Source organism: Manihot esculenta, chromosome 2 (assembly GCF_001659605.2).
Source record: "Manihot esculenta cultivar AM560-2 chromosome 2, M.esculenta_v8, whole genome shotgun sequence".
Lineage (NCBI taxonomy): Eukaryota > Viridiplantae > Streptophyta > Magnoliopsida > Malpighiales > Euphorbiaceae > Manihot > Manihot esculenta.
The window spans coordinates 15,602,658-15,615,064 of NC_035162.2; the positions used below are offsets into that span (position 1 = coordinate 15,602,658).

Below are 12,407 nucleotides of genomic sequence, written 5' to 3' on the forward strand. Positions count from 1 at the left end.
AATTCGCTATGTTATTTAAATCAAAATTTATTACTTGTATACCTCCTAAAAAACTCTCTTCTAACTTGTGGAAGATTTGCCAAGGAGAGGGAGAGTCTTTAAGGAGCTTTATCTCACAGTTTAATGCAGAAGCGATACAGGTGGAAGAGTTAAATCATGAAATAGCATGTGAATCATTAAAGAAAGGAACATGTAATGTCAAGTTCATAGATTCTCTAATCAAGAATCCAGCCACTACGTACCAACAACTAATGGATAAAGCTCAGAAGTACATTAAGATGGATGACGAAATCCAAGTATTGAGAGAAGACAAAGGACGAGTTAAAAATAAAATCAAAAGTAGGCGAGGATACAAAGTAGACCGCAGAAGTTACCTAGTCTCCCAAAGGAGGGTTGATCAAAGTAAGTATAAAGAATACACTCCATTGAATGAATCACGAATGCGCATTCTAATGTGGATCAAGAAGAACAAAAAGGATGTTAGATGGCATCCTAAGCTGAATCTAAAGAAAGCCGAAAGATGAGATAGGACCAAGTATTATCGTTCCCACAAAGACCACAGACATATAACGAAGGAGTGCTGACAGTTGAAAGATAAGATTGAGAAGTCAATAAGGGATGGCACACTTTGAAAATTTGCCATAAAAAATAAAAAAGAAAGGAAGCTTGAATCCGAGATAACAACCCCTAAAGCTCCACCCAATAGTGAACCTGTAGGGGTTATACATATAATTATAGGAGGACCTAGTAATGGCAAGGGAAAAAATAAGTGCATTGCAGAGGATGTTCTGTCAGTCAAGCAGGAACTATAGGCCAAATAGGAAGTAAGGTTTGGACCTGCAGACAAAGCAACAGGATTTTTTCAAAATGACCCATTGGTTGTCAACATCCATCTAAACATGTAAAAGGTGAGGTAAGTCTTGGTGGATACAAGTAATTATGTTAATCTCCTCACCTTAAATGTATTTAATAAATTAGGCTTAGATAAAAATAATCTTATTAAAGTTTCCTACCTGTTAGTGGGACTAGGAGATAAGATTGCGGCAGTATTGGACACCATCAACCTTCCTTTAGTGTTGAGTGATGAAAAGTATAAGCGGGAGTTGTACGCGGAGTTTGCGGTGGTGGATATCCCGCTCGCGTAGAATATGATATTCGATCGCCCAGTTCTAAACTATCATGGTATAGTTATTAACATGGGTGCTATGTGTCTTAAGTTACCAGCTTGAAAGGGATTAGTCATAGTCTGAAGCAACCAGAAGTCGACCTAGGAATGTTATAGACGCTATACAAAAAATCTTGGGAAAGCAACGATACCTATTGACTTGCTAGAAAAGCTTGATTCTCATATAAAACCAGAGTCAGCAGGCCCAGTAGAAGAGGTCTAGTTAGGTAAGGATCAAAAGATACGGTTCGATATTGCATTAACCGGCGAAACAAAAAATCGCTTAATAGAATTACTAAGATACAGAGTGACCACTTTCTCTTAGTCTCCGGAAGACGTGACATGAGTGGATCCGACTCTTATCACCCATAAGCTGTTTATCGATAAAACAATAAAACCAGCACAACAAAAGAAAAAGAAGTTTATTTTGAAGAGACAACAGGTGATTAAGGAGGTTAATAAGTTGTTGAGTGCAAGATTAATAAAGGAGATCCAGTATCCTACATAACTCGCTAATGTAGTACTCATAAAGAAGGCCAACGGGAAATGGAGGATGTGTGTGGATTTTACCAACTTGAACAAAGCATGTCCAAAGGACCACTACCCACTCCCATCTATTGATAGTTAGTGGACTCGACCTCGGGTCATACAGTGATTTCCTTTCTTGATGCCATTTCAAGTTACCACTAGATCATGATGGATATTGAAGATGCAGAAAAGACTACGTTTATTACGGACGTAGGATTTTTTGCTATAAAGTAATGTCATTCAGGCTAAAGAATGCAAGGGCGACTTACCAAAGGCTAGTGTCAAGTATTTTTAGAGACTTAGTGGGGTCAACAGTCGAAGTGTATGTGGATGACATGGTGATAAAGAGCCAATCCTTAAAAGATCATCTAGATGATATCCGAAAATTTTTTAATGTAATAGATAAAATATGTATAAAACTAAACCCTGAAAAATGCACATTTGGGATAAAAGCTGGGAAGTATTTGGGGTGCATATAAGCAAACCCTAAAAAGATTAGTGGCATAAAAAATATAAAAAACCCCTAAAACCATTAATGAAATACAGTAGTTGAATGGGTGAGTTATAGCCCTTGGCCGGTTTATATCATGCTCAACCAGAATGTGTCTCCCATTTTTTAAAGTCTTAAAAGGCAAAAATAAGTTTGTGTGAGGGGGAAGAGTGCGCAGACGCATTTGAAAGTTTAAAAATCTTTTTATCATCTCCCCCATTGGTAAGCTCGCCCATCGAAGGCGATGTTTTGTTTCTACACTTGTCTGTGACGCATAAAACAATAAGCTTGGTACTCATTCGTGAGAAAAATTGGGAGTAGAGCCCATTCTATTATACCAGCCAAGTCTTGAAGGAAGCATAATTGAACTATCCTTCTCTCAATAAATTAGCGTTTGCAGTCATGATGTCGGCCACCAAGTTACATCCATACTTCGAGTCACACACCATAGAAGTCTGGATAGATTATCCTCTGTGAAAGGTTTTACATAGGCCAAAGCTTTCAGGGTGGCTATCTATCTAGACAGTAATATTGTCAGCCTTTGATGTCAGCTACGTCCCAAGAAAGGCCACGAAAGCTTAGGCAGTAGCCGATTTTATTGCAGAAATGACTCCACTATTAGAGCTTTTAAAATCTTTCGAATCAACCATAGAGGAGTGGAAGATTTGGGCAGATGGAGCTTGCGGAGCCAGGGGTTTTGGAATTGGGATCCTTTTGCAAAGTCAAACTAAAATAAGGCTTTGATATGTGGCAAAACTCACTTTCAATGCTACCAATAATGTAGCCGAGTACGAAGCTATAATAATAGCCCTAAAGGTCATCAAAGAATTAGGTATCCAGAAATCTACTGTTTTTAGTGACTCACAGTTGGTTGTTAATCAGCGCCAATTTAAAGTTCGAGAATTGACCTTGTCAAGTATGAGGAAAAAATTCGCTCCTTAATGGAGAGAATCAAAGACAAACAAGGCAATTGCAAGCTTCACCAGGTGGCTAGAGGTGATAAAGAAGAGGCCGATTTTCTAGCCAAAATGGTAGCGGCAGGTGAACAGCACTTGACTCAATCATTTGAGTTTGAAGAGCTGCACACTTCAGCAATTGACAAGGAAGAGTCTTTTCCCATAGAGGAAGGGGAATCGTGAATGACACCCGTGTACAAGTTTTTGACATAGGATGATCTGCCAGCCGATGAATTGTCGGCCAAACAAGTAATAAGAAAATTCTCTAAATATGCACTGATTGATGGTTTGTTGTACAAGAGGTCCTCAACTCAACCATGGTTGCATTGTGTTACGAAAGAGGAGGGCTGCGAAATCCTAAAGAAAATTCACAAAGGTGATTGTGAGAGCCATGAAGGAGTTCAGACAATCGCTCGAAAAGCGTTCAGACAAGGGTACTACTGAATAATAATAATACAAGTTGCAAAGCAGCTTATCTAGAACTGTCGAAGATGTCAAGTACATGTGAACATTCTAAGGATCTTAAGAGAGATGCAAACGACAATTGAAACTCCTCTGCCTTTCTTTCAATGAGGGATAGAAATCCTTGACCTGTTTTTGAAGGTATCCGGATAGAGAAAATTCGTAATTGTGGCAGTGGATCATTTTAGCAAGTGGGCTGAGGCTGAGACAGTTCAGTCCATCACCACCCAACAAGCGATCTTTTTCGTCAACAAAAACATCTTCACTCGGTTTGGAATCCCAAAGATAGTGATCGTTGACAACAAAACTCAGTTTGCAAGCTCTAAGTTTAAAGATTTCTATAGAATATGGGAGAATTGACTTAAGGTTCAATTAGGCCTATCACCTGCAGACCAATGGAATGATCGAGGTTATAAACAGAACTATCCTACAAGGGCTAAAGAAAAGACTCGATAAAGCCAAGGGTGTAACGACCCGAAAATTGGACCGCTACCGGCGCTAGGATCCGGGTCGACTTGAGGCCGCTGGGACCCGTAGCAAGCCAAACATACATCCTGGAAACCTGTCTAATCCCATACATGATCAAGAACATACATAAAAATTAAAACTTTTCTTTCATACATTCCATCATACGTCAAACTCAACCTGTGCATGCACTGAACATATACATAATCATATCTTGACCCCTCTGTGGGATCTCATCAATGCCCCCAATGGGTGGCATAACATGTGTTGAGTTGGCTAACATAGTCATCATTATTTCATGTCTTATGACATATTGTGGGCTCATGATACTTGTGGATTTCAAGATAGTTTAAAATATTTTAATTATAGTAAAAAATATATTTAGCTAAATCTATTTTATGTGACTTTTGAGTTTGAGTTCATAATTCGAGCTCGACTCGAATTTTTTCAACCAAACTCCAATACGAGCTTATTACAAGTTAAACTGAAATCGAGTTTGAGTTCATTTAATATTTTATGAGTTAAGTTCGAGCTCATATATAGAGCTCGATTCAAGCCGAATTTAAACTTTTTAATTATTTTTAATAAACAAGTCCGGATTTTGTAAAGTTTGGCTCAGGTCGATTATTCTCTTAAGAAGAAGTGATACTTTGAAAACCGATTTTATCCAAAAGAGAGAGAGTTATTGAAATGTAGTTATAAGCTTTGAAAATAGTAACACTTACAATAGGTATTGGTAATAGCTTTAAACCTATTTAAGTACTAGTATTAGTCCGACCCATAAAATGGAATGGTATAGTGATAATACATGTTTAAGCATCCTTATAAACATAGCAAGAGAAAGAGAGAGAGAGAGAGAGAGAGAGAGAGAGAGAGAGAGTGATGCCGAGAAAGAGAATGTTGTGCTCCTTTTAAATGCAAAAGCAAAAGGAGACTCATTCTCTTTTAAAGGACAACAAGAAGCATATAATGTTCTCAAATATTTATCATAAACAACAGCATTTCAATTACATGATTATATACAGAGTCATGGCTCAACCAGAGAATTTTTTGCCAGACAAAAATGGATGTACTGGCAAGAAATTAATAAGAGCTGTAACCACCATAACCATCATCTTCTGGAACCAATACATCAAAATCACTTACGGTCCATTCAGCTCTATCACCTGTCTTGCTAATGTATACTTCCGTTCCAACATTAATCGAAGACCAAACACGCCTTGCTGGCTTTGTTCCTGGATCCTGCACAATACATCAGATCAATCCTCTTGCTCAGCAATAAAAATGAATGCTTTGCTTATGATAAGCTCTTATAGATTATATATCAAGTAGATGTATCAGAAGAAATAATGATCATATGTTGTCAACTACAGCTGCCAAAATGTGTAGGCAGACTCAATAGTGCACTCCTTTCCGTCCGCCCTGCAAAAATAAGCTTACTTTCCTTCCTTTTTAAGAGAAAATATCACTTTTTCAGTTTGATAAATTCTTCTGGTAAGATAAAGGTATAAGTAATACCTGGTAGAAGTATAAACGGCTGGAGAGGGCACCCACATCGAGCTCCCAAGTCCTCGAGTCGCCAATCCAGCCGTCTCCTTTCTTTTCAGGATAGCCATGCACAGCCCATTCAGGATGTGGTAGAATCTGTACCAATTCTTGTGCTTGTGGATTACTATATGGATCACAGATATCATATGGTTTCTCCATATAGTCTGCATTTCCTGGGCTGCAATACAGATGATAAGCAGAATATGGAAATCGAGATGTTTCATTTCTGTGAATTATTTCACCAGTAGGACTGACATGGTAAGGTGGACATGAAACTAAATTATTTGGACGGCACCAGCTTGTAGTTGCTGGGTTAATTATCATCTCACTGTATCTAGTTACATCTGTCAGAACATCACCATCACATGGATCTCCATTGTTCTTCCAACAGCTTCCTATATCAAGTAGATAAAATTGACTACTGTCCCCTCCTCCACGTGTAACATTAAGTGTCAACCTCACCTTGAAATTTGGGGACTCAGGTATCTGAAATAAGAAATTAATTGCAATTTCAACTTCAAACACGTGGAAAGATAAGAAAACACAAAATTTCTAATGACTAATATGCGTGTTGTTTGATCCAATTCGATAGGATTCTTGAGTGACCTATAGAATGAAAACAAATTCACAAGACAAGGATTGTGAAAACATAAGCTCTCAATTCAGGTGGCATTCCAAATCCTCTTCTGATAGATATAAAATAATAAATAAGCATATGTGTGCTGATAGGTGCATTGAACTTCTAGTGATTCAGAAGATTGTCCAATTAACAAACCTTTTTCATAATACCGCTGCCGTTATAGTGATAGCCTCCATTAAATCCTTCTGTTGCATCTGCACGTAGATACAACATAAGCCATGGATACTTTGCAGAGGTTGTTAATTTGTGTGAGAAAATCCAACTCCCTGTGCTCAAATTCTTTTGCCAAATGACTGAAAAATAGGAGTTATTCCCTATGCCTTTGCTCAAGTCAGCATTAAGGTCATATGTCCCATAAAAGCCTCCAGTCAAGGACACCCTCTTATTCCCATGAAAAACTAACTGTGAATAATTATGGTAAACAAGTGGTTGATTCATACACCCTTCACCAAAGCACGGGAAGTTTCTGTCTGTTATTATTTTTGTGACTTTCTTCCCATTTTCGGGACAAAGTGTAGTGTTTTTGTCAAAGTTTCCATTCTTGAGCATAATCATCCAAAACTGCCATGGTTTTGAGGATTCATGCACCTCACATAGAGAAGCAAGATATAGCTCCTTTTGCACTGCAAACATGTCGGGGTCTTCATAGGATTCAAATCCTTCTATTGGAAACTTATCACCAACACCTAAGTTGTTGTCAGAGTCGTTCACTTTGTGATGCGCTTCACATTTGCTTTTAGTATAAAAGTTGTTGAGACTTGGATAATCTGAAAATTGAAACACGAAGCTACAAAAAGATTCTTGAGAAAGGCATATCTTATTTATTTTCCACTACAAAAATGCATTTATATGATTGTGATAGTGCATTCTTTATGTTACATGCAAAGGCTAAATAATATACTTGGTTTGTGTACTAAGTTCACAGCAAAGCATAAATTCAATGGATTATGGACTAGTTTGATTGAATAAATAATTTGATTATTAAATAATTGGAGGAATGGAGGTCAGCTAAGTACAAATATAGTGGATTTCGAAAGAAAGGTAATAGCAACTGAAGTGAAACCATTAAGCAAGCAGAAAAATCGAAAGGAGAATTGACAAGATTGAAAGAAATACTAAGGGAAAAGATATTGCAGAAGCAATCAATAATATTAAGAGGTAAAGGTGGATTGGTGGAGAAAACAGAAAGCAAAACTGACAAGGTTGATTTACTTTTCAAAGTGTTATCAAAGCAAAGCAAATAAGGGGAGAGGGGGTATAATGCATTTGAAATTGCTATCGGTAATATACCGGATGATGGAGATGGCCCAAATCCCTGGAGAAATATAATGCAGTCTATGGGAAAATACTGCACAAAAATGGAAAGATGCCACCAATTTCAAGTTCATTGTGCTGACATGTCAAAGCAAATTAGAGTATTGGCATGAAGATAGCCCAGAAAGCTAGGAATGACATTGCCTAAGAAGCATACAGTTAGAAAACAGGTGTGTGTGTGAGTCATAGAGCAGTAAGAGAGCCATACAAAAGGTTAAGCACATAGAAATTGGAAAAGAAAACAAAACGATAGCTAGACCTATCATAGCGCCAGGTAAGGTAGTGAAAACAGATATATCAGCTCTTAATGTTTATATGGCTGAGCCAATTAGTTTGGAACTATTGCTTGCTAAAGTTGAGCTGTTCAATGAGTAAGCAAACATGAGGGAAGCAAAAACAACTGCCTCAAATGTTCATAAAGTTTCACTGAACTGCCCATGATAAGACCCCAACCAAAAACAAGACCATTTCTAGATTTTGTGAAAATATCCCACAGATAGCTGCAACTTTTTGGAATAGAAAGTAGCGTGACTGAACATTGAATTTAATGCATCATATCCAAGTTCCATAAGAACTGAATCAGGTGTAATCACATGGATCACATTAGCATCCAAAAGGTTCAGATCATAACAAATATTCATGAGCCAATAATCAACAGCCAATGAGATAGTCCTACTTTCACAATTTGATTCCAAGAAACATCCTATGTAGTTAGCATATATCACAAGTACAAAGTGGCTACTGAAAGAACCCAATGCTTTTTTAGAAAAACATAAACCAGAAGCCAGGACAACTCCAACAGTACTGCTACTCAGTTAAGATATTCAGGAGAAGGGGGGAAAAAGAAAAGAATTAAATTGACGTTAAAGAAAACCAAAATAGCAAATCAAAACAGCTAAATTTCACTTGAAAATCTAAATGGGTTCTCATTAAAAGAACTGCTTAAAGCATTAGTGAATCAAATTCACCTTTTCTATCTATACATTGATATGAGTATAATAAACCTCAATATTAGCAAGAAACAATTTACTACATAATTACTTTATGTAAGAAAACATGATTTACTTAGCAAGCTACAAAAACACAACACAGAAACCATTACACACAATGGCTACTTACGTTATAATTAATTGTTTAATTGATTTTATCAATTCTTCAACAGCAACTGATGAATAGATAAGTATGTTCATCATCAATAATAAAACATATGAAAAAAGGGTATACCAGAGCTTGGTGGGCAAGACAAATCAGCACAATCAGCCAGCCTGGGACTGCCCATATTGGGAGCTTCAAAACCAACTTCATTGCAGAAATTCCAAGCTTCTAAAGCCACTCTCACATTTGGACTCTTCATTCCTGGGTCTCCTATAGCTGATACAAACTTTCTTGATGATGATGATGCAAGCGTATTTACCATGCTTAAACCAGAACCCAGATTCCAGAGAAACACTTGAAGCAAAATTATTTGCCAATAAGAAGAAGAACAAGCCTGAGAAGAGCAACCCATGTTCTCTTCTTCACTGAATTGGAGTTTGGAGAGATCAAAGGCAGAGCTTTCTATGAGAGATTGCGAGTGACTGAATAAGTGAAGCAACTGAGATGTCTCTGTGCAGACGGAGAAGAAGATAGAGAATTTGGATTGATCTTGCGGTGAGTTTATCCATGTTAGATATTTTGGCTTTTCTTTCGTCAAAGCGTTGCCTTCCTGTTTCTTTAAGGCATTAACTTGTAGATCAGCAAGCAAAGTCCATGCCAATCATTGCCTTGGCTTCTGGCTCATTATTTGCCAATTTCTTTTAGGTATATATATATATATATATATATATATATATATATATATATTTTTTATAAGAAAAATGGAATAATATAAATTTATATATTTTTAGATCAAATAATATCAATTCAAAATTTTTTATTCATTAAATTTTTTATTTTTATTAAAATTTAAATAAATTCTGACGTAATATAATTTTTTCAAGGGATATATTGCAGAATGATGTAGATGTACTGTCTGAAACTTCAGATGTATTGGGCATCTCTGTGATTTTATCTGGCGTTGTCATTTCATTGGTTTAAAAATCTCCTAAACAACACTAACATGTGTATATGGGCGGACCTGATTACACATTGAAGTCCTTTTGTGGGCCTATTTTCCTCTCTAAAAGTTTAGAAGTGTGACATTAAGCTCAACAATATTATGTTTAAATAAAAAAAAATTGATTGAATTAAATTAATTTAAAATATTAATTTAATTTTTTTATTATTTTTAATTTAATTTAATTTTTATTTTTAAAAATTTTAATTATTTTAATTAATTCGATTTTAATTAAAAAAATTGATAAATGTAAATCAATTATTGATAATAGTATATTATTTTGAATAATATAGAGAAATTAGACTATAATAAAAGTCGAAATATTTTAATTAAATTTTAAAATATTAAAAATAAAATATAAAAAATAAAAGATTTAATCAATCGAAATCGAATTGAATTGAATCGAATTAAATCGATTTGATTCTAATCAATTTTAATTTAAAATTAATTCTGTTTAATTTTTATAAATATTAAAATTTTAATTTTTAATTTATTTAATTTCATTCAAGTTTAAACCGAATCGATCAAGAATGCTAAATAATATTAATATAATAGTAAAGTTGTTGTACTTATGATTTGAGTCATGGAAACAGTCTCTTGGAAAAGCAAAGGGAAGGTTGTACACATCAATCCATTTTAGAGTTTTTTTTTTTGTGAGCAAAAAAGTTTTTTTTTTTTATTAATAATATAAATCTGAAAAAACTTAACCAAAGCATATAGAGCTCTGCCTTCTGAGGTCGTGAATTGTTTTGTATATTAGGCCACGCTTTTATTGTTTATAAAAAGTTGAAGAAAATCCAGCCAGTCTTAGTTTATTTTATTCATCATATCCAATTTATAATTTTATTTATATTTTTATATATAATAAAAAAGAAAAATTACTATTTAATTTGATGAAAAAATTTATTAATTAATTTATTAATTTTAAAAAATAAATTAAAATATCTCTGATATTTTGAAAAATCTATTAGTTAGTTTCTCCATTAATTTAATTATTAAGTATTTTACTGTTTAGTGTTTATGATTTTGAAAATTCATTAGTTGATTTTTCAGATTTTTAAAAATTTTACTAATTAGTCTATCTCTATCAGGTGTATTTTAAACTTTTTGAAAATACTTAATGAATAAAATTAATGCAAGGACTAATTAGTAGTTTTTTTAAAATATCAAAAATATTTTAATATATTTTTTAAAATAGAAAGACAAACTAATAAATTTTTTCATAATTTAGAAACTAAATAATAATTTTTTCTGATTAAAATTATAATTACGCTTAATTTAGCAGCTACTTATTTTCCTTTTCCTTCGTATGCATTAATTGATAAGGCCTATAAGCTAGATTTGTGAATAGGAAAATCTATCCTACATTCGGTTGTGTACATCCAGTTAATTGAAAAATGTCATACATACTAAAATCATGTTAGGCTCCATCTATAAAAATATATTAGTATCTTCTCATTAACTGGGTGTTTATATACCTTGATGCAGATAACAATTTTCCATCTGCGGACTGCTTTATGAAAAATTTCTTGTAGGTTTGTGAAGTGGAAGGCTAAAGGCTTGACCATCAGCCTTGATCATTGTGCTGTAATTGATACCATTGATCCTAATTGATGACCGTGGGGCTTCGGATGGCTGAGCTTAAAGTAATCCAAACAAAAAGAATCAGGCTAGGACTAAAGGTGGGCCCAAGACGCAGCGATAAGCCTTATACCGGTTTCGAGACTGTCCTCGCGAGCCGAATAGGACTCAAACTGGCCCGAGGCTTTCTGGCCCAAAGGTGCATTAGTTTCCGTAGAAAAAGATTTTGCAATGCTTGGAGTCATGTCCAAGTAGCACCGGATGGAATTAAATGGCCGTATGATAAAAGATAAGGACACAATACGCCCATATAAGTTGTCCGCATAAATATAGCAGAGAGGTATGGATGCAGAACGACAGGTTATACGCCCAAAAAGACAAAAGAAAAGCAAATAAAAGGGAGAAAAAGGAGAAATAAAAACGAAGCTTGCAAAAACTTACCTAAGCCTAGATCCATTCTCAGATCTCAAATATCAATTGGTACCACTTGTGGTAATGAAGCAAAACTTAACATCACTCGCATTCTCATTCTTATTCACCCACTGAAATCCACATAGCAAACCCCGGTGAAAACTACACAAGAATCACCCAGAATGACTTGAACTTGACTTAGGAGAATTATGTGTTCTCATTTTTCAGCTAAACAACACTAGTATACCCGTCACTTGCATTACTAAACCTCTCACCGAGCTCAACTGGAACCATGCCCTGAACCCTTTGTCAGACTAAGAACTTCAAAACATGGCCAACTAGCTAAGCCAGATGTTACAATAAAGGGGGCTTAGTATCCCATTGAGCAAGCCACCCACAACAGAAGGATTCAACCACAGTGAGCCACAACCCACACTGAACTATCAGATTACCCAACAAAGTAGCAAGAGGATAGGAGAAGGAGATGGGGAAGCAAGTCGAGGAATGAACTAGTGGCCCGGGTGAGGGGCAGGATAGCAGGGAAGCTCATAGAAAACAACAGAGAGCTACTCCTCTGAACCTGTAGAGAGATATCGAAGTAAAGAGCTGAAAGAGAGCCATTACTGCCTGGAGAAAAGTCCTAGGAGAGAGGACACGGAGGTAAATCAGAAGTTGGAGAGGTTGAAAGAACAGCTGATAGAGCTTGGGGCCAAAGACAATAGCGGCCCCCTATTGCCGACTTCATCGCCATT

The 12,407-nt window shown here is 35.5% G+C and overlaps 1 protein-coding gene across 1 annotated transcript; it reads right to left on the reverse strand.

Annotated features, from left to right (window-relative positions):
• Positions 1 to 5,027: 5,027 nt before the first annotated feature.
• LOC110603573 lies at positions 5,028 to 9,336 on the reverse strand. Its single transcript, XM_021741336.2, has 4 exons — positions 8,793 to 9,336; positions 6,390 to 7,021; positions 5,585 to 6,100; positions 5,028 to 5,308 (listed from the first exon to the last, which is right to left on the reverse strand). Exons 1-4 carry the CDS (start codon positions 9,073 to 9,075, stop codon positions 5,150 to 5,152), a joined length of 1,590 nt encoding a protein of 529 aa, XP_021597028.1. The 5' UTR covers positions 9,076 to 9,336; the 3' UTR covers positions 5,028 to 5,149.
• Positions 9,337 to 12,407: the final 3,071 nt, after the last annotated feature.